The 24,173-nt window shown below is 41.1% G+C and overlaps 2 protein-coding genes across 2 annotated transcripts in view; both read left to right on the top strand.

The window, feature by feature from the left end:
* Nucleotides 1-24,173, top strand: part of LOC307151410 (histone H4) — an 80,401-nt gene that overhangs the window by 23,529 nt on the left and 32,699 nt on the right. The window lies entirely within an intron of this gene.
* LOC307151407 (histone H2B) lies at nt 22,724-23,148 on the top strand (the record flags this gene model as incomplete). Its single annotated transcript, XM_079859410.1, has 1 exon — nt 22,724-23,148. Exon 1 carries the CDS (start codon nt 22,774-22,776, stop codon nt 23,146-23,148), a length of 375 nt encoding a protein of 124 aa, XP_079715536.1. The 5' UTR covers nt 22,724-22,773.

Genomic DNA, 24,173 nt, shown 5'->3' on the forward strand with positions numbered 1-24,173 from the left:
CATCGCTGCTCGCAGCTATATTTATATATATATATATATATATATATATATATATATATATATATATATATATATATGTATTTATATATGTGTGTATATATATATATATATACCGTTCAAAAGTTTGGGGTCAGGAAGATTTTTAATGTTTTTAGGAGAAGTCTCTTCTGCTCACCAAGGCTGCATTTATTTGATTAAAAATACAAACAAAAACAGTAATATTGTGAAATATTATTCCAATTTAAAACAGCTGTTTTCTATTTTTAAATATTTTACACTGTAATTAATTTATGTGATCAAAGCTGAGTTTTCAGCATCATTACTCCCATCTTCAGTGTCACATGATCCTTCAGAAATCATTCTAATATGATGATTGATGGTCAATAAATATTAATTATTATTTTCAATGTTGAAAACAGTTGTGTGCAGATTTTTTTTTCAAAATGCGTTGATGAATGTAATGTTCAAAAGAACAGCATTTATTTCAAATATAATTTTTTTTAACATTTTAAATGTCTGTACTGTAACTTTTGATCAGTTTAACTCATTCTCGATTAATAAAAGTATTGATTTATTTTATTTCTTTCCCCCAAAAATAAAATTAAAATTATTACTGACCCCAAACTTCTGAACGGTAGTGTTTAATGTTACAAAAGCTTTAGATTTCAGATAAATGCTGTTCTTTTGAACTTTCTATTCATCAAAGACTGTACACAACTGTTTTCGACATTTAAAATAATAATGAATGTTTCTTGAGCATCAATCATCATATTAGAATAATTTCTGAAGGATCATGTGACAGTGACGACTGGAGTAATGATGCTGAAAACTCAGCTTTGATCACAGGAATAAATAACAGTTTAAAATATATTAAAATAGAAAGCAGCTGTTTTAAATTGGAATACTATTTTACAATATTACTGTTTTTGTTTGTATTTTTAATCAAATAAATGCAGCCTTGGTGAGCAGAAGAAACCTCGCTTAAAAATCTTACTGACCCCAAATTTTTGAACAGTAGTGTATATATATATTATATAAAAATGTAATGGATAAGACACAGATAGTTTTACTTGCCTGACCTGATTAGAACAATGAAAAAACTTAAATGAAAAAATAACTTGGGAATCTCTAAAACGAGGGCGCGATTAAACAGTGGACACATAAAAACATACTCTGTCATTTTGTTCAGAACATCATTCAAACTGCAAAGTGTTAACTTATATTTTTGTACAGTAGCAATAAAACACAACATTGTGCTTTTTTTTAAATACATTCAAGCAATCCTCCCCGAAAATGAAACTAAAATGCTCACGGCTGCACAGGCATTCATAATGGTGCGCGTCCTCAGCGAGGAACGAGCAGAACAGAGTCAACGTTTTTTAGGTCATTCCTCCTTCCATAGAAAGTTATTGAAAATGCTCGCTCTGCTCCGCACCATTATCAATGTCCGTGCGGACGAACATATTTTACTTTCGTTTTTAAGTTAGCGATTAAAAAGCCCCCAGCGGTGTCACACGTCAGTTAACCGGTGGTAAAATATTCTTACCGTCACATACCTAGTATATTTTTATATAGATATAATAGGCCTACCTGATTTTGAACACAAGAGGGCAGTATAGCACTATGTTTGACTTTATTTATTTATTGTTTAGACTAAACAACCATTCTGGCAGTTTTTAAACTTAAACTTCATTCTTAAATTGAAAAAAAAAAAAGAATAAAATGAGTTAAGTTCTGATATTTGTATACTTTTATATAGTAATAAATGGTTTATAATTACATTTTTAGAATATATGAACCTTTTAGTGTTTCCTTTTTAGACAATACTTTAATCCCTCGCCATAGCAAAACCGTTTGAGATATTTATTATCCGTTAACAATTTAGCATCATTAATATATTTTTATCATGTTGAAAAAGTTTGGTGGGAATAAAATAAACCACTTAGATAAAGGTGGCTAAAAATTCAGAGGCTGATTTTGCAAAAAAATCCACATTCAGACCAAAATATCTGACTTCCTGATGGTCAGAGCTAATGACTTTAAATTAGAAAGTTGTCCGGCTTGATGAGAACAATATATGAACTGAGTTTTTTTTACTGTAGTTAAAACTAACCCCCCCACTTTTGTCAAAAGCATGTTGAAAGTGACACACTTCCTGCTGCCAGTTAGTGGCGCTATAACTTTGAATCACAATAGCTACATACATCTGATCGGCCTCTTACCACGAACACACTGCTGAAGTTTCATCAAGATCAGTTAATGTATGCAGAAGTTATTCCACTTCGTGTTTCTCTTTTCTCGCCATAAATTCGATTCCTCGCCACGGCCAAACCGTTCGAGATATCAAAAATCCGTCCGCAATTTAGCATCCTCAAAGTCTTGACTACATGCACACCGAGTTTGGAGGGGACACGGTGAATTTTCTAGGAGGAGTATTTCACATTCCACAGCAAGTGTTTTCCAAACAACCCATAATAGCCGACTTCCTGTTGGGCTGGCGTAAAACTTGACCAGGGGAAAGTTGTTCGGCACGATGAGATCTATATGTGTACCGAGTTTCATATTAATTCATGCAAGCGTGTTTGATATATGGACCAAGTTTTAGAACCCCGTTCAAGGGGGCGCTGTTGAGCCCCCCTGCCACGCCCGGGTACCAGCTTCAGCCCGGCCCTGATGGCCGTGGGTTCTGACATGTGTGTAAAGTTTCAAGAGTTTTTGAGCACGTTAAGGACCCCAAAAGCCCCTGAAACCTTGATTAACAATATAAAAGCAATAGTCAAATCCCTCCCCCCCTCCCCTCACACACACATAGACACAGAGAGAGGGAGAGAAAATTCTCCAGAAAATCCACATTCAAACCAAAATAGCTCTCTTCCTCTTGGTCCGAGCTAGTTACTGTAAATTAGAAAGTTGTCCGTCTTGATGAGAACAATACACATACCAAGTTTTGTTGCTGTTGATAAAACTAACCCCCCCACTTTTGACTAAAGGTGGCGCTACTGAGCCATTTCACCACGCCCGTTTCTGAAACTTTGCACATGTCTACTGGATAATAAATGTGATGTGTCTGTCGAGTTTCATGCATTTTCAAGCATGTGAAGAGTCTCAAAAGCATCCGAAAAGAATATTAAAGTTTGATGCGTTGCCACGGCAACAGTATCTAAGATATCAATAATCCTTTCACAGGTCTACATCTGCCGTGTGTTTACATTATACACATAAAGTTTGAAGCAAATCGGGTAAAAATAAGAGGGTGATTTCAAAGCATTTTGAAAGTGACACACTTCCTGTTGCCAGTTGGTGGCGCTATAACTTTGACTCACAAATTTCACATTCATGTGATCGGCCTCTTACAACTAACACACTGCTGAAGTTTCATCAAGATCAGTTAATGTATGCAGAAGTTATAACACACTTCCTGTTTGAATTATTCGCCATAAATTCGTTTCCTTGCCACGGCCAAACCGTTCGAGATATCAAAAATCCGTCCGCAATTTAGCATCCTCAATGTCTTGTCTTCATGCCGACCGAGTTTGGAGGCGAATGGATGAATTTCCTAGGAGGAGTACATCAAATTCCACAGCATGCGTTTCCAAACAACCTATAATAGCCGACTTCCTGTTGGTCTGGCGTAAAACTTAGAGCACGAAAGTTGTTCGGCCCGATGAGGTCTATATGTGTACCGAGTTTCATATTATTACATGCAAGCGTGTCTGATTTATGGACAAGTGTTCGGATCCCGTTCCAGGGGGCGCTGTCGAGGCCCCCTGCCACGCCCGGGTACCAGCTTCAGCCCGGCCCTGATGGCCGCGGGTTCTGACCTGTGTGCAAAATTTCAAGAGTTTTCGAGCATGTTAAGGGCCCCAAAAGTGCCCGAAAGGTTGACAAAATAATAATAATAATAATAATAATAATAAATATATATATATATAAATATAGCTGCGAGCAGCGATTACGGGCCCAAGCCGGTGGCACCGCAACCCCGGTGCCTTTAGTTACCTAAAGGCACCGGGGTGGCGGTACCGCCGGCTTGGGCCCTCCATCGCTGCTCGCAGCTATATTTATATATATATATATATATATATATATATATATATATATATATATATATATATATATATATATATATATATACATACATACATACATACATACACATACATATATATGTATATATATATATATATATATATATATATATATATATATATATATATATATATATATATATATATATATATATATATATTATTGTTCAAAAGTTTGGGGTCAGTAAGATTTTTAATGTTTTTAGGAGAAGTCTCTTCTGCTCACCAAGGCTGCATTTATTGATTAAAAATACAAATAAAAACAGTAATATTGTGAAATATTATTCCAATTTAAAACAGCTGTTTTCAATTTTTAAATATTTTACATAGTAATTCATTTCTGTGATCAAAGTTGAGTTTTCAGCATCATTACTCCAGTCTTCAGTGTCACATGATCCTTCAGAAATCATACTAATATGATGATTGATGCTCAATAAATATTCATTATTATTTTCAATGTTGAAAACAGTTGTGTACAGATTTTTTTTTTCAAAATGCTTTGATGAATGTAAAGTTCAAAAGAACAGCATATATTTCAAATATATATATTTTTAACATTATAAATGTCTTTACTGTAACTGTTGATCAGTTTAACTCATCCTTCATAAATAAAAGTACTGATTTATTTTATTTATTTCCCCCAAAAATAAAATTTTAATTATTACTAACCCAAAACTTTTGAGCGGTAGTGTTTAACGTTACAAAAGCTTTAGATTTCAGATAAATGCTGTTCTTTTGAACTTTCTATTCATCAAAGACTGTACACAACTGTTTTCGACATTTAAAATAATAATGAATGTTTCTTGAGTATCAATCATCATATTAGAATAATTTCTGAAGGATCATGTGACAGTGACGACTGGAGTAATGATGCTGAAAACTCAGCTTTGATCACAGGAATAAATAACAGTTTAAAATATATTAAAATAGAAAGCAGCTGTTTTAAATTGGAATAATATTTTACAATATTACTGTTTTTGTTTGTATTTTTAATCAAATAAATGCAGCCTTGGTGAGCAGAAGAAACTTCTCTGTTATGTGCGCGCCACAGACTGCACGCACGTCCGCTTAGAGTTCCGCCTTTTGCCTTCCGTCAATATTACGTTATTAGAAAAATATTTTTTAGAGAATCGATTTTTTGACATTTGTGAATCGATTCAGAATCGTCCACGTCCGCATCGCGATGCATCTAAGAATAAATTTTTTCTCCCACCCCTAGATTTCATACAACAGGTTAATAAACAGTTACAATTAAGTCACTTACATTTTAGATGCAATGTTGACTGTTTTTGTTCTGTTTCAGCAGCGAAAATAGTTAAACAAAGATCACGGCAGAACCATCACGCATCACGTGTTTTCTCATAACTGAACGATTCAGCATTTTTAACGAATCGGTTGACTCAAAGATTGAATGATCAATCCATAAACATCTGTCTTAATCATGATCGACTCATTCGAACGAATCGTTTGAACGAATGAATCAATGACTCGCTTATTAAGATGGATGCCTGGCGACACCTAATGGCGGTTTAGTGTTGTTTAAAAGCATCATTCTTTCCCACATGTGTGTGATTTGTGTGTGCAACATTATCATTATTTTTCTTTCACTATTATATTAGCGATTTAAAAGCACCCACTCGTGTCACACGTCGATTAACCGGTGGGAAAATATCCTCAGACACATACCTAATAAATGTATATTTAAATACAATATTGGCCTACCTGGTAAAAAGTTTTATATACTATTTTGATGTCCTTTTGGACACAAGAGGGCAGTATAGCCCTATGTTTGCTTTTTTGTTGAACCAAATAGCACTAAATAGCCTGTTTTAACTTTTTCATTCTTCTTGAATTGCAAAAACAGAATAAAATGGGTTTAGTTGTGATATTTGTATTCTTTTATATAGAAATAAATGGTATATAATTACATTTTTAGAAGATTTTTAGTGTTTCCTTTTTGGACATTACTTTAATCCCTCGCCATAGCAAAACCGTTTGAGATATTTATTATCCATTCACAATTTAGCATATTTAATGTAGTTTCATCATGTTGAAAAAGTTTGGTACAAATAAAATAAATAGTTTAAGAGGAGTGGCTAAAAATTCAGAGGCTGATTTTGCAAAAAAAATCACATTCAGACCAAAATATCTGACTTCCTGATGGCCAGAGCTATTGAATGTAAATTAGAAAGTTGTCCGGCTTGATGAGAACAATATACAAACTGTTTTTTCTTTACTGTAGTTAAAACTAACCCCCCCACTTTTGTCAAAAGCATGTTGAAAGTGACACACTTCCTGCTGCCAGTTGGTGGCGCTATAACTTTGACTCACAATAGCTACATCCATCTGATCGGCCTCTTACCACGAACACACTGCTGAAGTTTCATCAAGATCAGTTAATGTATGCAGAAGTTATTCCACTTCCGTGTTTCTCTTTTCTCGCCATAAATTCGATTCCTCGCCACAGCCAAACCGTTCGAGATATCAAAAATCCGTCCGCAATTTAGCATCCTCAAAGTCTTGACTACATGCACACCGAGTTTGAAGGGGACACGGTGAATTTTCTAGGAGGAGTATTTCACATTCCACAGCAAGCGTTTTCCAAACAACCCATAATAGCCGACTTCCTGTTGGGCTGGCGTAAAACTTGACCGGGGTAAAGTTGTTCGGCCCGATGAGATCTATATGTGTACCGAGTTTCATATTAATTCATGCGAGCGTGTTTGATATATGGATCAAGTTTTAGAACCCCGTTCAAGGGGGCGCTGTTGAGCCCCCCAGCCACGCCCGGGTACCAGCTTCAGCCCGGCCCTGATGGCCGTGGGTTCTGACATGTGTGTAAAGTTTCAAGAGTTTTTGAGCACGTTAAGGACCCCAAAAGCCCCTGAAACCTTGATTAACAATATAAAAGCAATAGTCAAATCCCCCCCTCCCCTCACACACACACAGACACAGAGAGAGGGAGAGAAAATTCTTCAGAAAATCCACATTCAAACCAAAATATCTCTCTTCCTGTTGGTTGGAGATGGTTCATGTAAATTAGAAAGTTGTCCGTCTTGATGAGAACAATACACATACCAAGTTTTGTGATTCTAGGAAAAACTAAGCCCCCATTTTTGACTAAAGGTGGCGCTACTGAGCCATTCCACCACGCCCGTTTCTGAAACTTTGCACATGTCTACGGGCTAATAAATGTGATGTGTCTGTTGAGTTTCATGCAATTTCAAGTATGTTAAGAGTCTCAAAAGCATCAAAAAATAATATTAAAGTTTGATGCGTTGCCACGGCAACAGTATCTAAGATATCAATAATCCTTTCACAGGTTTACATCTGCCGTGTGTCTACATTGTACACATAAAGTTTGAAGCAAATCTGGTAAAAATAAGACAGTGATTTCAAAGCATTTTGAAAGTGATGTACTTCCTGCTGCCTGTTGGTGGCGCTATAACTTTGACTCACAATAGTCACATCCATGTGATCGGCCTCTTACAACGAACACACTGCTGAAGTTTCATCAAGATCAGTTAATGTATGCAGAAGTTATAACACACTTCCTGTTTCATTTTTTCGCCATAAATTTGTTTCCTCGCCACGGCCAAACCGTTCGAGATATCAAAAATCCGTCCGCAATTTAGCATCCTCAATGTCTTGACTTCATGCACACCGAGTTTGGAGGCGAATCGATGAATTCCCTAGGAGGAGTACATTAAATTCCACAGCATGCGTTTCCAAACAACGCTAAATAGCCAACTTCCTGTTTGGCTGGCGTAAAACTTAGAGCACGAAAGTTGTTCGGCCCGATGAGATCTATATGTGTACCGAGTTTCATATTATTACATGCAAGCGTGTCTGATTTATGGACAAGTGTTCGGATCCCGTTCCAGGGGGCGCTGTCGAGCCCCCCTGCCACGCCCGGGTACCAGCTTCAGTCCGGCCCTGATGGCCGCGGGTTCTGACCTGTGTGCAAAATTTCAAGAGTTTTCGAGCATGTTAAGGGCCCCAAAAGTGGCCGAAAGGTTGACAAAATAATAATAATAATAATAATAATAATAATCCTACCGAAAACAATAGGGCCTTCGCCCTTTCAGGGCTTGGGCCCTAATAATAATAATCCTACCGAAAACAATAGGGCCTTCGCCCTTTCAGGGCTTGGGCCCTAATTATCAGCTAATAAGGGTAAATCTCCATACTCTGGTGCACTGGAGGGAGCATCTGAGTGGTTTCCACAGTTGTACTTTGACAGGCTGTAGAAAATTCTGATGGAATCACGTCCTCATGTTCTGATATCATAGATACGCGAAGTGCAACTTGTAAGTTCAATTGCCTTTGCAATATTTCACATTTATATATTTTTTGTATATATTTTATAGTTTTCACATGATTTGATATAATTTTATTGATTAGTTTGTTAAATACACATACTTTATCTATTTGATTATTGTATTACGGTATGTTTAATACAGTATCTCTTCAGTTTAAACTATAAACACATGCTGTCCACTCAAATGGACATCTGAAAATCTCTTTGAAAAATGTGTAAAAAAAACAAAAACAAAAACAACAATTCAAATCTTGTTTTTCATGCCCTATAAGAGCAATAAAAACACATAGGAAAAAAATCCTGACTGAGGTTATCATAATTCATACATGAAAAGGTTAAGTTAAAATATTTTATTATTTATTATAGTTACAATATTGTTGGTAAATAAGAGAACAATAGATAAGTAAGTTTGGCATGATGTCTTGGCTCTTTCTTTAAGATGGCAAGCAATACCACAGCACAGAGGTCAAGATCATATAGAGAAAGAATAAAATCAGATCCACTTAAATATTACCTATTTTATCTGTTATTCAACATTATATTCAACTGGTTATATTAAAGTTATATTAAGGCAATGATGATATAAAGGGTTTGCTCTAGTTTGTACTAGTTTGTTCTAGTTCAGCATGTAGAAAGCAGTGAAGAAATGATTTGCTGATTTTTAACACATATTCATGTTTTTTTCATTTTTTGGATTGTTTTTCTTTTAAAAATATTGATTATATGTGTTTTGTTCACCAATGTTGTTGCTTATTGATTTGCTCTGGTTCACCATAGAGCAGTAGAAAAATAGTTTTTAATTGGAAGTTGCCTATATATGTCATTTCCGCCACACACTGTCTCTTCCGCCACGCCATGTCATTTCCACCACAACACATATTTTAAAGTAAAACATATAAAAAACATGCAATCAAAACAACTATATTCAGTGGTGTTGATAATTGTGCAGTTAGGGGTAAGATATGTGTATACACTTTGAGAAATACATGATTTTGAGCTATGATAAGTAAATTAAATGTTCCAGTGATCTAGTTTTAGGTGTTTTTTAGTGTAAACATTGTAAAATCTTTACAGTTACATTTCTGAAAAATAAATAAATTACAAATTTGATCAGATATGTGTGTGCTATTTAATCAAATATATTTATAACAGAAGATATTTAATTATTTTCTCTTCAAAACACATGTTTTGCTATGTGATGGAAATGACCGTTTTCTTGGACTGTCAGATAAAAATGGCAAAATATATATATTATTCAATACAAATCATCACAGCCAACTTAAGGGTTTCTAGATAGATTGAGAAACCAACAGATACTAAAAAACTGTTTGTAGAAATGTTTTTATTTTCTGAAACTGTCTAGCTCAAAGAGTACCATAGGTGAAGAATTACCCATATGTAGCCTACTGTTGTGTGTTATAATTTATTTTGTTTTATATTGTGGTCTATATTTTATGTTTCTACTACGCTGCATACAAATTGCCCGCAAGGGATCTTAATAAAGTTGAACTTGAACTGGCGCGTTAGTGAATTTATTTATTTTTATTTTTTGAAAGAAAAAAAAAGCAACATACAAAACTCCCGTAGGGGAAAGAAAATATATATGCATATACAAATGTTGTCAATATACAAAAAAGTATTAACCAAGCAGAAAACAACAACAACAACAACAAAGAGGGGGAGCTACTTCATAATACATAAATCAAAGGCAAAAAGGCTAAAGAAAATAAAATTAACATTTGGAGCGTCACATACACACAATGGCGCGTTAGTGAATGGTGACATAAGAAGGAGAAAAGATTGTCACAGGATCAATAACATCCCGCCGGATAGCCTGAATTTCCGTTGAAATTCATCATCAACAGGGAACTGAGGGAAGGAATGAAACCGACAGATAGCCTATGGCTGCTTTTGGGAATAACAAAAACAGCCCGGTACGCTACAATAACTCTTGCTCGTTGCTTGTGCTATTTGTTCTGACCGGTGCGGAAGAAGATTACCACGACGATTGCGTATTTCCGGTCACAAATACGGAAGTTGTGAGAAAGGTCTATAGTCTCACCAATGTTTAAATCAGGAGACAAAGCAAACATTTCAAATTATCGCCCCATCAGCATCCTCCCTGTTGTATCTAAGGTTGCAGAAAAGTGGATCGCCAAGTTGCTGAATAAACACCTCAGCCACGGCCATTCTCTCCTGCACCCCATGCAATTTGGGTTTCACCATGCAGTACCACTCCACAGAGACGGCAAACTGTGTCTTCATAGAAACAGTGAAATCCTTGCTTGATAAAACCACCTGTGTTGGTGCAGTCTTTTTGGATTTAACCCATTCAGACCCTGCGTCCATTACAATGGACATCACATGTCAACCCCCCTTTTTTTTACTTCTGAAGCATTTCACCTAGTTTAAAGCCTGCAGTCCATGATATTGGACGCTTGTCATCCAATCAAATGGCAGTAAAGCTCTGCATGTAGAAAAAAACACTACTTTGAAGAGAAGCATGTCAGCACTTCACTCCAAACACAGAAGCAAGCAACATTTTCTGTGGTTTTATTTACATTTTTTGATATGTTTGTCAGTATTTCATAGTTTGTATGTAAAATAGAAAGATTGAACTTATTAATTAAAGTTAAAAATCGATTGTAGAATTTCAAATTTTAAATCAGGATTTTTTCAAATGTGTCTGTCCATTAGAATGGACAGTGGGTTCAAAAGCCTGTTACTGAAATCACATTCCAGTAATTGAAGTCCAGTAATGCTGATTGAAATTTCTTATATAAAAATCTATATGACAGTACCGATAAATTTTTTTCTTACTTTTTCATATGCAGAATATATAGTTCTTGATGTGCTTGAACATATAGCTGATGGAAGTATCTCAGATGTTGACTTTATGTGGAGTGATGATGAGGAAGATGGAGATGTAAGAAAAATATCCGTATAAACTTTATAAAGTAAAATGACTAGCTTCCGGCCAAACGAAACATACGGATTTGACATAAATCTAAAGCGTAACTTGAAAATGAATTATTTTTTCTTACACAAACGCATCGCTTCGCTTCAATAGGCCTTTATTTACCCCCAAGAGCCGCATGGAGCACTTTTATCATGGATGGATGCACTTTTATGGGCTTTCAAAACAGAAACAACCATTCACTGCCATTATAAAGCTTGGAAGAGCCAGGACATTTTTAATTATAACTCCAATTGCATTCGTCTGAAAGAAGAACGATGTCATATACACCTAGGATGGCTTGAGGGTGAGTAAATCATGGGCCAATTTAAATTTTTGGGTGAACAATCCCTTTATGGGTATAGTACACCCAAAATTTATATTTGTCATCACTTACTCATCCTCATGTTGTTCCAAATCTGTATGAGTTTCTTTACTCGGCTGAACACAAAAGAAGATATTTTGAAGAATGTCGGTAACTAGACAGTTGACAGTATAGCCATTGATTTCCATATTTTTTCCTACTATAGCCTATATTTCCTAATAACGACATATTATATTATTATGATATAATATTATCATTATTAGTAATTATTTTGAAAATTATAATAATATTTATCAGCAATTTATCAATATAGATATTACAGTACAACACCGTATTATTAATTACAGCAAAAGCAGATCAAATGACGAAATACAGTACAAATACAGTAAAGTACTATTTGGTAGTGTACAGTACTGATCTTGTGTACTGTAAAGTGAATTACAGTACAGTTACTGGAAATCGAAATACATGCATCATGCATGGCAACCGTGCTGCCAGTAATGTACTGTAGAAATACAAGAAAATCGTTAACAGAGAAATTGTTTCAAAGATGCACACAGGAAATTATTCTAACGTGAATGCGTTGATTGATTCCTAGGTTTATTTTGTTATGAATAAACAAATGTGCGATCTATAAAGCAAAAACCTTACAATTAAAGTTGAAATGTTGTAATGTTCAAGTTTTTGATCTAAAAAAGAAAGATGCGCAAAGAAAACGACTCTAACATGACCATATTGATTGATTCTAAGATATTTAGTTTGTTACAAACAATGTGCAATCTGTAAAACAAAAACCTCAAAATTAAAGTTGAAATGGTATACTGTTGGAAAGTTTTTGACCTTGAGAAAAAGCTTTAAGTATATACTAACAATTTTTATGTTTATTATTTAATTTTATGTTGGTACATTTTTGTGAAGTACACCTGTTTTGACCTGACGTCCATTGAAATGGACAAAAAAAATTACAATTAAAGCAAAACATTTTTAAATTTTTTTTCATTTGGTCTCATTTATAGAAGCCTCATGAGCTGGGAAAATGTACTTTTATATTTTTCAGAAACCTAAAACATAATTCAGGTCTGAATGGGTTAAAGAAGGCGTTTGATACAGTAGATCATCAAGGCCTTCTGTCTAAACTGACTCACTTCAACTTTGCAACGATGGCAGCACAATGGGATGAAGACAGCCGGTGGAGGCAGTGTTATGCTCTCAATCTTCTGCTGGGAAACCCTGTGTCCTGCATGGATATTAGTTTGACATTTGACACTAGCTAAACATTGTTGCAGACCATACACCCCTTCAGGACAATGGTGTTCCCTGATGGCAGTGGCTTCTTTCAGCAGGATAATGTACACTGACACACTGCAAAAATTGTTCAGGAATGGTTTGGAGAAAAGTATTGCCCTCCAAATTCCCCAGATCTCAAACCAATTGAGCATCTGTGGCCCTGTTTACACCTGGTATTAAGATGCGTTTTGGTCAATCGGATCACAAGTAGACGAGGGAGACTCATTCCCGTTTATACCTGTATTTTAATCCGTCTCTTTTGTCCACTTTCAACCACTTCTGTCCTGACTACTTCAAGGGGAGGGTCTATGGGCGGGTAAATGTATGAACTTTTTCAGATCTTTCAATCTTGGAAAAAATAAGCTTGCACAATTTACATATACTGAATTGCAGAGATGCAATATGCACATCACTATTATCAGACATATGTGTTATTAACTGCTAATAAGAACTGCTATAATAATAATAATAATAATAATAATAAAAGAAAACTGAATCTCATATCTACTGACAATGTAACCTAAATGTAACCCGTAACACTTTTGATATATATAGAGAATATAATACACTGAGTAATTTGTGAATTTTGGACAGTTAATATTAAAATTAATGGCTGCTTAAATATTGACTTCTTGGTGGCCATTTGGATCTGGTTAATTTCTATTTTCAGTTTATAGCCTGTTAGGGGGTAACAGTTTAGGACCCAAGGACCAGATGTTTGAAAGAAGACCCGGAGTCAGAATTATAATAAATTGAAGAAAAGTTTTAAGATAGTTTGCAGTTTCATCAGCAGAAGTCAGCTTCAAGACTCAGGAGTTCGTAGGCCGCCCCGCTTACAGTTACAAAGATCACAGCAGCAACACACACACACACACACACACACACACACACACACACACACACACACACACACACACACACACACACACACACACACACACACACACACACACACACACACGTTGAAGACCTTTCTCAAACACAAAACGAGTCCATATTTCATTTCTGGAAGAAGGGCTAAATGAGCAAGCATTGTTACTGCATTCATATCAAATACAGACATTAGAGAATACATGAAAATAACATTTCAGTAATCACACTGTAACTTCTATAACAAAGTAAAATCTCCAGAGAAGTCATTCAACTCATTTGATATTTAGAAGGAAACATATTGATTAATACCTTGATTATAATCATATACACTGAAGCAGCAGTGGATTCCAGAATACACCCCCTTCAAGCCCTTGACCTAAATATGATGCAAGTACCAATGAAACATTTAAAGTTATGATGGTTTCTTAGCTCTTGGACCAGTAACTTTGTATTGTATTGAAGTATTGCTAGTTTATTCATGTATTCATGTATATTACTGTAATCCATTTAAAATATATGTTGTAGAGAACACTTCCTTTCTTAACATTTAAAACAGAAACAACATGTGCAGTGGTGCAATGAGATCAAGGCAGACGAGCAATGATTATGTCAAAGATCAAATTTGAATAAGGAATAACAAATGTATTAAGTAAAAATGTAAAATTATAGTGACAAACAATTGAATCAAATAAATAAGTTTATATTAAAATCCAAAGTATTGTATCTAACAGATGAAGATTGTGAAGATCAAAGTATAGAGAAAGAAAGACAAAAGAAGTAAGAGTCTATATGATTTTATTTATTTATTTGGACACATTTTTAATTCAACATTTGTATAACAAAAGGAAGATTTTTGGTCAGTTTTATTGGACCTGATTAACCAAGCTGTCCAGAAAACAATCCCTTCAATTGTTATCCCTTCAAAACAATACATTATAAATAAACTCTTCATATGGTTTAAATGTATTAATTGCATTTAATATATTACACTTTCAATAAAACGTGAAAAGATGCTTTATTACATTTACGCCGTAGCAGCGTGTCGAACGCTTTGAAACAATGAATAATTTTCAAACTTTCGAAAAGCTTTGTTTCTTCAATCACTAAACGAAATGTCGACCTGTGAACTGTGGGGTATAAGATCAGTACCGTTACTGTATGAAGCCCTGCAATAACAAAATAATACTGATCACCATGTGGATCTCCCAGGATCTCTGGTCAACAGACGGGTATCATATGTTTAGCACCGCCTTTGCATGTTTCAACTAGGTCCTGTAAGCGAATGTAAATTTCTACTCGCACAGCTTCAGCTATTTTCAGATTCTGCTGTGAAGAGTAGAACTTGAACATTAGTGAAACATGTCTGGAAGAGGCAAAGGCGGTAAAGGACTCGGGAAAGGAGGCGCTAAGCGTCACCGTAAAGTTCTCTTACGAGAGGTTCTCTCGTATTGCGTAAGGAACTTACGCTACGGGAAAAGTCATCTTTTCTCGAGATACTGAAGCCAAAAAATTATCCTTAATTTTTCATAATTTGTCAACGCAGTGCAGCAGGCAGCACAGCAGAGCTAGAGCGGGCAATACTGCGTGCTCATTGGCTGCCGCGCGGCAACTGCTTAAGCCTACCAGTGAGCCCCGCGTGACGTCACGCCCAATCAGGGTGCGCGCGCCCTCGCGCGTCACAACCCGCCAGAAGGGGCGGCGTCAGAGCGTATAAAAACAGGGCTCGGAGGCTTAATTCTCTGATTTCTGTCTCTTCAGCGAAGCTCTTTGCATCGCTGCTCTCTGAGAGAAGCCGTCGCCGTCGAAACCAGCAACGAGCCAGCCTAGGACAGCCTGAGGAAGCCGGACGAATCTTCGCCGCCTTCAGCCTGCCGTGCCAGCTCAGCTATCCGGCGATATATCCTTTCTCATTATGTGTTTTACTGATGTATCTTTACACGAGGCGTTGTTTCAAATGCCTCGCTCCACTCCCCGCTCTCTCTCTCCCTCTGTCGAGCCGCGCAACTGCGCCTCTCACAAGGTGTGTTAGAGATGCGGATGATTACGGGGCTCGCTCTCTCCCTCTGTTCGAGCCGCGCAAAACGTGCCGCTCACAAGGGATCGCAGACGCGTACGGTCACGGGGCTAGCTTTCTTTACGTTACAAGAAAGCTACCCCCCCTCCCCCCGCCCGCCGTCTCCCGGCGAAAGGAGAAAAGAGTGTTCTAGACCCGCCAAGGCCGGTCTAACCTCCATCTCTAACATATTTCTCAGTCCCCTCCTAGTTCAGGCTACTGGGAATATCTATACTGCAGTAAACGAGCCTGTCACAGTACACGCACACCTGCAAACAGGATAACGATCTCTGGCTACTCGCCCTCCCCGCACTCTCTCCCTCTGTTCGAGCCGCGCAGACAGCACCGCTCACAAGGGATTGCAGAAGCTGACAGTCGCGGGGTTAGTTTTCTTTACGTTACAAGAAAGCTACTGTCCCCGCGTCCGTCACTCGCCGGTGATAGGAGAAAAGAGAGTGTTCGAGTCTCACCGAGGCTTGGCTACCGTCTTCTCACATATTTCTCAGTCCCCTCTAAGTTCAGGCGGCTGGAAATATTAATATTGCAGTAAACGAGCCTGTTACAGTACACGCACGCCTGCAAACATGATAACGCTCTCTGGCTACTCGCTCTCTCCGCACTCTCTCCCTCTGTTCGAGCCGCGCGGACTGCGCCGCTCACAAGGGATTGCAGAAGCTGACAGTCGCGGGGTTAGTTTTCTTTACGTTACAAGAAAGCTACTGTCCCCGCGTCCGTCACTCGCCGGTGATAGGAGAAAAGAGAGTGTTCGAGTCTCACCGAGGCTTGGCTACCGTCTTCTCACATATTTCTCAGTCCCCTCTAAGTTCAGGCGGCTGGAAATATTAATATTGCAGTAAACGAGCCTGTTACAGTACACGCACGCCTGCAAACATGATAACGCTCTCTGGCTAACGTTACTCGCTCTCCCCGCACTCTCTCCCTCTGTTCGAGCCGCGCGGACTGCGCCGCTCACAAGGGATTGCAGAAGCTGACAGTCGCGGGGTTAGTTTTCTTTACGTTACAAGAAAGCTACTGTCCCCGCTTCCGTCACTCGCCGGTGATAGGAGGAAAGAGAGCGTTCGAGTCCCACCGAGGCTTGGCTTCCGCCTTTCTCACATATTTCTCAGTCCCCTCTAAGTTCAGGCGGCTGGAAATATTAATATTGCAGTAAACGAGCCTGTTACCTTACACGCTCGCCTGCAAAACATGACGACGCTCCGGCTACTCGCCCCGCTTCCCGCGCAAACTGCGCCGTTCTCAGGGATGTCAGAGCGGACGGTCACGAGTAATGCTCAGCACCCCGCGTGCCTCACTCACCGGCGGAATGAGGAGGGAGATGTTTGTAGCCCCGCTGAGGCCGGGCCATTCTCCAATTCCCATACGTTTCTCAGCCCCCTCTGAGTTTAGGCGGCTGAAAATGTTAATGTTGCAGCAACGAGCCTGTTATAATACACGCACGTCTGCACGCTATCGCCGACGAAAAACATGACCCGCACTCTCTTATGCTCGAGCGAACCGATAGCCTATGCACTCTTCCCCTGTGGCTCAGTGGCAGAATAACAGGCTTTCACACCAGAGACCCGTGTTCGATCCCGGCTCTGGCAGCAAAATTTTTTATGCTGTTCGCTGATCCAAGCTCGCGGCCAGCTTCTCACACGCAGAAAGTGTGTGTATTGCAGCCAATGAGTCAGTTATACAACTCGCTCGCCTGCACACAAACGCTGTTCGTACAGCGGCCCAGAAAATCTGGAAAAGAGTGTTAATTCTGGTTATTCGGCTCACGCCGACGGTGTTTGAGTGTAGTAAATATGCCCACGACCCAGTGTTCAATTCTACACACAAGCACAATTCCCCCTGTGTATCCCACAGAGCACACTCACATAAAGCGCGCACTTGCCGCTCGAGTGTTAAGTGTAGGAAAGGTGCCCGCTCACGAGTGCTCACAACCACACGCTGTTCGCTCTGTCTCACACGTTCAGGGTTCAGATATCGCCACTGCCACCGGCCGTGTTTTAATAAAGAGTCCTGTGCCCGCTCCCCTGCGTTCACACTCTGCTATAAACACTCACGCGCGCTCTCTCAGCGCAATCCGGCCGGTCACTGCTATCAGCGAGTCCCCGTCTCGCAGCACTGTCTCAGCGCGCACCGCGCGCCCGCCACTGCAGGTCCCTCGTCCCGCGCTATGCAGCGGGCAGGACTCAGAGGCCATTCGACCCCTAGCTATGAGTGCGAATGCATGGAAAGCTATTCCGGGTGTGTCGACATGGGTGCTGGACACGGTAATACAGGGCTATTCGCTACAGTTCAGTCGTCGGCCTCCGCGCTTTCAAGCCCGGACCGAAACGAAAGTGAACGCAGAAGCAGCCCATCTGCTTCATGCAGAAATAGCGAAGCTGCTACGAAAAAAGGCGATAGAGAGAGTTCCTCCTTCTCTGACCGAGGCGGGCTTTTACAGCCGTTATTTCCTCGTGCCCAAGAAGGACGGTGGGCTCAGACCCATATTAGATCTGAGACATTTGAACAGGGCTCTCATGAGACGGCCGTTCAAAATGCTTACGACCAGGCAGATCCTCGCGCTAATTCGCCCGAGGGACTGGTTCATATCTCTCGATCTGAAAGACGCGTATTTTCAAATCCAGATTATACCCCGTCACAGGCCATTCTTGAGATTCGCCTTCGACGGCCAGGTGTATCAATATACCGTCCTTCTGTTCGGCCTGTCCCTAGCACCCCGTACATTTACGAAGTGCATGGATTCAGCTCTCGCTCCCCTGAGAAAACAGGGCATGCGAATTCTGAACTATCTGGACGATTGGCTCATTCTAGCGCAGTCAAAAGAGGAACTCATCTCTCACAAGATAGCGCTTCTCAGTCATCTGGAAAGCCTGGGTCTTTCGGTGAACTGGGCCAAGAGCTCACTTATTGGGGATAAGATTGGTTGACTGGGGGTCAGTCAACTTCCTTCCTAGGAATAGAACTGGACTCGGTGGCGATGACGGCCAGGCTGTCAGAACAGCGCGCGCGCTGTGTTCGACACCTCGCCGCATCCTTCCAAAAGGGCAGATACCTCCCTCTGAAACGTTTCCAGAAGCTGTTAGGCCATATGGCATCAGCCGCAGCGGTCCTACAGCTGGGTTTACTTCGAATGCGCCCGCTTCAATGCTGGCTGAAATCGAAAATACCCCGCGGAGCGTGGGTTTCGGGCAGCGCTCAAGTCAGCGTGACTCAGGTCTGTGTCTCAGCCCTGCAGCCCTGGCTAGCGCCCGAATGGTACCGACAGGGAGTGACAATGGGAGTCATCTCACACCGCAAAGTGGTCTCGACAGACGCGTCCAACATGGGTTGGGGAGCGCTTTACGGGGGCAGACCAATCTGCGGCCCCTGGTCGGGCCCAGAGCGGAACCTCCATATAAACTGTCTGGAGATGTTAGCGGTCGAGAAGGCTTTGAAGCATTTTCTCCCATACTTGCGGGGACACCACGTGCTAGTTCGCTCAGACAACATGTCAGTGGTGTCCTACGTGAACCGCCAGGGCGGACTCAGATCCAGAGCCCTGCGCGCTCTAACAGAACGCCTTTTGGTCTGGGCTCAGGGCTCGCTGCGCTCGCTGAGAGCCGCGCACGTGCCCGGGCACCTGAACGACGACCCGGACAAACTGTCCAGGGACAATGTTACCCCAGGGGAATGGGCGTTACACAGCCAGACGGTACAGACGTTGTGGTGCCGCTTCGGCGAAGCGAAATTGGACCTTTTTGCCACAAGCGAGAACGCTCAGTGCAAAAGGTTCTTTTCGAAGAGCAAGGATGCGCTGGCCCAAGTTTGGCCCAGTGTCCCGTTGTACGCTTTCCCCCCGATCTCAATGCTGCCTCAGGTATTAGCAAAGATCAGGGAAACGCGCTGCGCAGTGCTCCTCATAGCCCCGCACTGGGAGAACCAACCCTGGTTCCCGGAGCTGGTGAGCCTGTCAGACACAGCCCCGTGGCCGATTCCGGCGAGGAGAGACCGTCTCTCTCAAGCCCGAGGGTCAATTCTGCATCCCCATCCAGAGCGCTGGTCTCTGCATGCGTGGGTAATCAACGAATATTCGCTGATCTGCCAGAAGGGGTAGTTAACATGACCTCGCAGTCCAGAGCCCCCTCGACGAGGCGGCTCTATGCGTCTAAATGGTCAGTGTTTAACAAATGGTGTGCAGGGAAGAGTTTGAACTCTCAGTCCTGTGGGGTTCCACAGGTTCTGAACTTCCTCCAAGAGCTCTTGGACGCGGGCAGGTCCCCCTCCACGCTCAAGGTGTATGTTGCGGCGATTGCTGCGTTCGCCGACTCGGCGCGCGGCCGCGCACTAGGAAGAAACAAACTCATTACCCGTTTCCTGCGAGGCGCCAGGAGGCTGAACCCTCCGCGGCCACCTTCGGTTCTGATATGGGATCTGTCTTTGGTCCTGGAGGCCCTTAAAGCTTTTCCCTTCGAGCCGTTAGACTCTGTGGGTCTCTAATACCTCACTTTCAAAACCGTTTTTCTGCTGGCCCTCGCCTCAGTAAAACGTGTGGGTGACTTGCATGCGCTATCAGTTAGCGCGTCGTGTCTCGAGTTTGGACCTAACGACTCGTTAGTCATTCTCAAACCTAGACATGGCTATGTCCCTAAAGTGTTGGGTACTCCTTTCAGAGCACAGGTTATCTCCCTCTCAGCCCTGCCGCCGGCAGCCAGCGAGGTCGATAATAACCTCCTTTGCCCTGTCAGGGCGTTAAGGCTTTATATTACGTGCTCTGCAGCCTTCAGGCTCTCAGAGCAGCTCTTTGTTTCGTTTGGTGGGCACACCAAGGGTCTCGCCGCCTCGAAACAGACGCTATCCAGATGGATAGTGGACGCTATTGCGACAGCATACGCGTCCAAAGACCTGCAGTGCCCTCTGGGCATACGGGCTCATTCCACCAGAGGCGTTGCCTCATCGTGGGCATGGTCCAGTGGGATTTCCATTTATGACATTTGTACGGCAGCAGGCTGGGCCTCCCCGTCTACATTTGTTAGGTTTTATAACCTGGAAGTTCCCGCCCTGCAGGCTAAACTTCTTGCAGTCTAAAATCATGTTCATGCCCTGCTCTTCGCAGGCTGGATATTAGATTTGACTCTTCTGGTCGAGCCGCACTTTCAGGGAAAGCTTTTATATACAGACCGGCTGCGCCGCTCTGTTTCTCCCTACGGGTGCTTATGTACATGTGTTGGCCCGCATTGCTGGCCACCTCTCTCCCCACTCTTCACTCCCCGGGTCCCCTCCCCCTGGAGTTGTGTGTGGATGCATGGCGCGCACGGCGTTGACAAAGGGTTCCCGTAGCGTAAGTTCCTTACGCAATACGAGAGAACCTCTCGTAAGAGAACGATACTCGGTTACTCACGTAACCTCGGTTCTCTCTAGAGAGGGAACGAGTATTGCGTTCCCTGCCGTGCTTGCGCCTCGAGCTCATGTCGCTTCATTCGACAGAAACCAGAGAATTAAGCCTCCGAGCCCTGTTTTTATACGCTCTGACGCCGCCCCTTCTGGCGGGTTGTGACGCGCGAGTGCGCGCGCACCCTGATTGGGCGTGACGTCACGCGGGGCTCACTGGTAGGCTTAAGCAGTTGCCGCGCGGCAGCCAATGAGCACGCAGTATTGCCCGCTCTAGCTCTGCTGTGCTGCCTGCTGCACTGCGTTGACAAATTATGAAAAATTAAGGATAATTTTTTGGCTTCAGTATCTCGAGAAAAGATGACTTTTCCCGTAGCGTAAGTTCCTTACGCAATACTCGTTCCCTCTCTAGAGAGAACCGAGGTTACGTGAGTAACCGAGTATCGTTTTGCGCGATAACATCCAGGGAATCACCAAACCCGCCATTCATCGTCTGGCTCGCCGCGGCGGCGTCAAGCGCATCTCCGGTCTGATCTACGAGGAGACCCGCGGAGTGTTGAAGGTGTTCCTGGAGAACGTGATCCGCGATGCCGTCACCTACACCGAGCACGCCAAGAGAAAGACCGTCACCGCCATGGATGTTGTGTACGCGCTGAAGAGACAGGGACGCACCCTGTACGGCTTCGGCGGATAAAGGCCTGAAACCAGGAGAAACCACACAAACCCAACGGCTCTTTTAAGAGCCACACACTCTGCCACATAAAAAGGCAATGTTTTGACTATATCAACCATAGAATTAAATAGAATTATATTATTATTATAGTCCGAGACTATATATATATATATTTTTTTTTTTAATAACATCACATATAAAAATGTAAACATTCGTTTTTGTGGTAAATAATAATTTAACGAATATTCTTGTTTTGGAAACTGACAATTCAAACTAGCAATTAGATCAACATAGTAGTCTACCACAGTTAAGAGAAGTGAAGATCAAGACGAAAATGTTATATTGAACACAAACGGAGCAATGAACTTGCATTAGCTTTTTCTGTCATTTAAACAATTTAACAATAGTTTCATGAGGATACACTGTTTTTAAAGGGTGTCTGACCATTATTCGTTTCTTTTCTCCCAAACTCTCTCAATAGGTTTTAAGGGGTTTAAAAATTACATGATGATGCACAATATTAGAAGAACCGCTTATTTTCTCAAAAAATATTGAATAAAAGAGCGGGAAAGGAAACTTGAGGGAGGGTGTCGTTCATGCAGCAGTGGGCGGGACTATTATTTAACCTCCTGTGATTGGCCCTCGTGATGCTTTGAGTTGTCCAATGAAGTACGAGTTTATGGGTTTGGCCTATGGAAACAGACAATCAGAGAAATCCCGTATCCCTTTGAAAATTAGCATAGGGCAGTGAATAAATACCTCTGCATCACACAAAAGGAAACATAACTTTGTCAGTCTTCTGATCTCGTATCATCATGCCTGAACCCGCAAAGTCCGCGCCCAAGAAGGGCTCAAAGAAGGCCGTCACCAAGACCGCCGGTAAGGGAGGAAAGAAGCGCAGAAAGTCTAGGAAGGAGAGCTATGCTATCTATGTGTACAAAGTCCTGAAGCAGGTTCATCCTGACACCGGCATCTCCTCTAAGGCGATGGGCATCATGAACTCCTTCGTCAACGACATCTTCGAGCGCATCGCCGGTGAGTCGTCTCGCCTCGCGCACTACAACAAGCGCTCCACCATCACTTCTAGAGAGATCCAGACCGCCGTGCGTCTGCTGCTGCCCGGAGAGCTGGCCAAACACGCCGTGTCCGAGGGCACAAAGGCCGTCACCAAATATACCAGCTCAAAGTGAGTCGCGCCTGACTTCAACTACCCCAAAGGCTCTTTTAAGAGCCACCCATCTTCTCAAACGAAGAGCTTATATTCTTGTATTTTTTTCCTTTCTTTATTTTAAGTGCTAAACATATTTTTTTGGGGTGCCCATTCCATTTTTGCGAGTCTTGTACTCAAAAGCAGAAAAGTTTCAAGTACAGTTTAGGTTTTGGAGTAGCGTTCTTCAGACTTGTACTATCCTGTTACCCAACTGCTGCTTGTGGGTTTAACGTTACTTCATTTAAAATTATTAACTAGAAGTTCTTATAATATCTGCTAATAATGATGATAATAATAATAATATTTTCTTATGATGACAGCCTCACTCCACTTGCTGCATTTGGAGGCCAGAATCTAATGTACACACTTAACCAGAGTCAATCATATATATATATATATATATATATCTTGCTTGGTGATCAAGAATCACCACACTGTCATGAATAAAGTTTACGCAAGAAACGGTAACAGGACTTCTTTACATTTAGGCTCTTCAAGAACAATAAATGTCAGTAATATGTGACTGTATTCAGGGGCTGCATGTGTTTTCTTACAGAACTTTCTCCCTCTGACCTGTTTGCATTCAGATTGTGCCTTTGCTTTTTCTTTTCTTTAATTTATTAATTTTAATCCAGGAGTAGGCAAGTTTGGTCCTAGAGAACAGCTGTTCTGCAGAGTTGTCCTGAAGACACTGATTAGCTTGTTCAGGAGTGTTTGAGTTAAACTCTGCAGGACAGTGGCTCTCCAGGACCAAACTTGCCTCCCCCTGTTTTAAATGATCATTCTGCTTTACATCTGTGGACCAGCAAGCTTATACTGAATGACCTACAACACTTTTTATATACTATAACATGGAGGCCTTTACTGCACCTTTTTGCCACATAGTGTGTAGACCGTACAAAAATAAATGAGTTGTGTCTTTAATAAACTAGTCATTAAGAAATCTGAGTGGCTGGTAATTTTCTGTGCCTCATTCTCAGTCTCTCTTTCACTCAAGAATGACAC

The sequence above is a fragment of the Squalius cephalus genome, assembly GCF_949319135.1.
Source record: "Squalius cephalus genome assembly, chromosome: 23".
NCBI classification, from domain to species: domain Eukaryota; kingdom Metazoa; phylum Chordata; class Actinopteri; order Cypriniformes; family Leuciscidae; genus Squalius; species Squalius cephalus.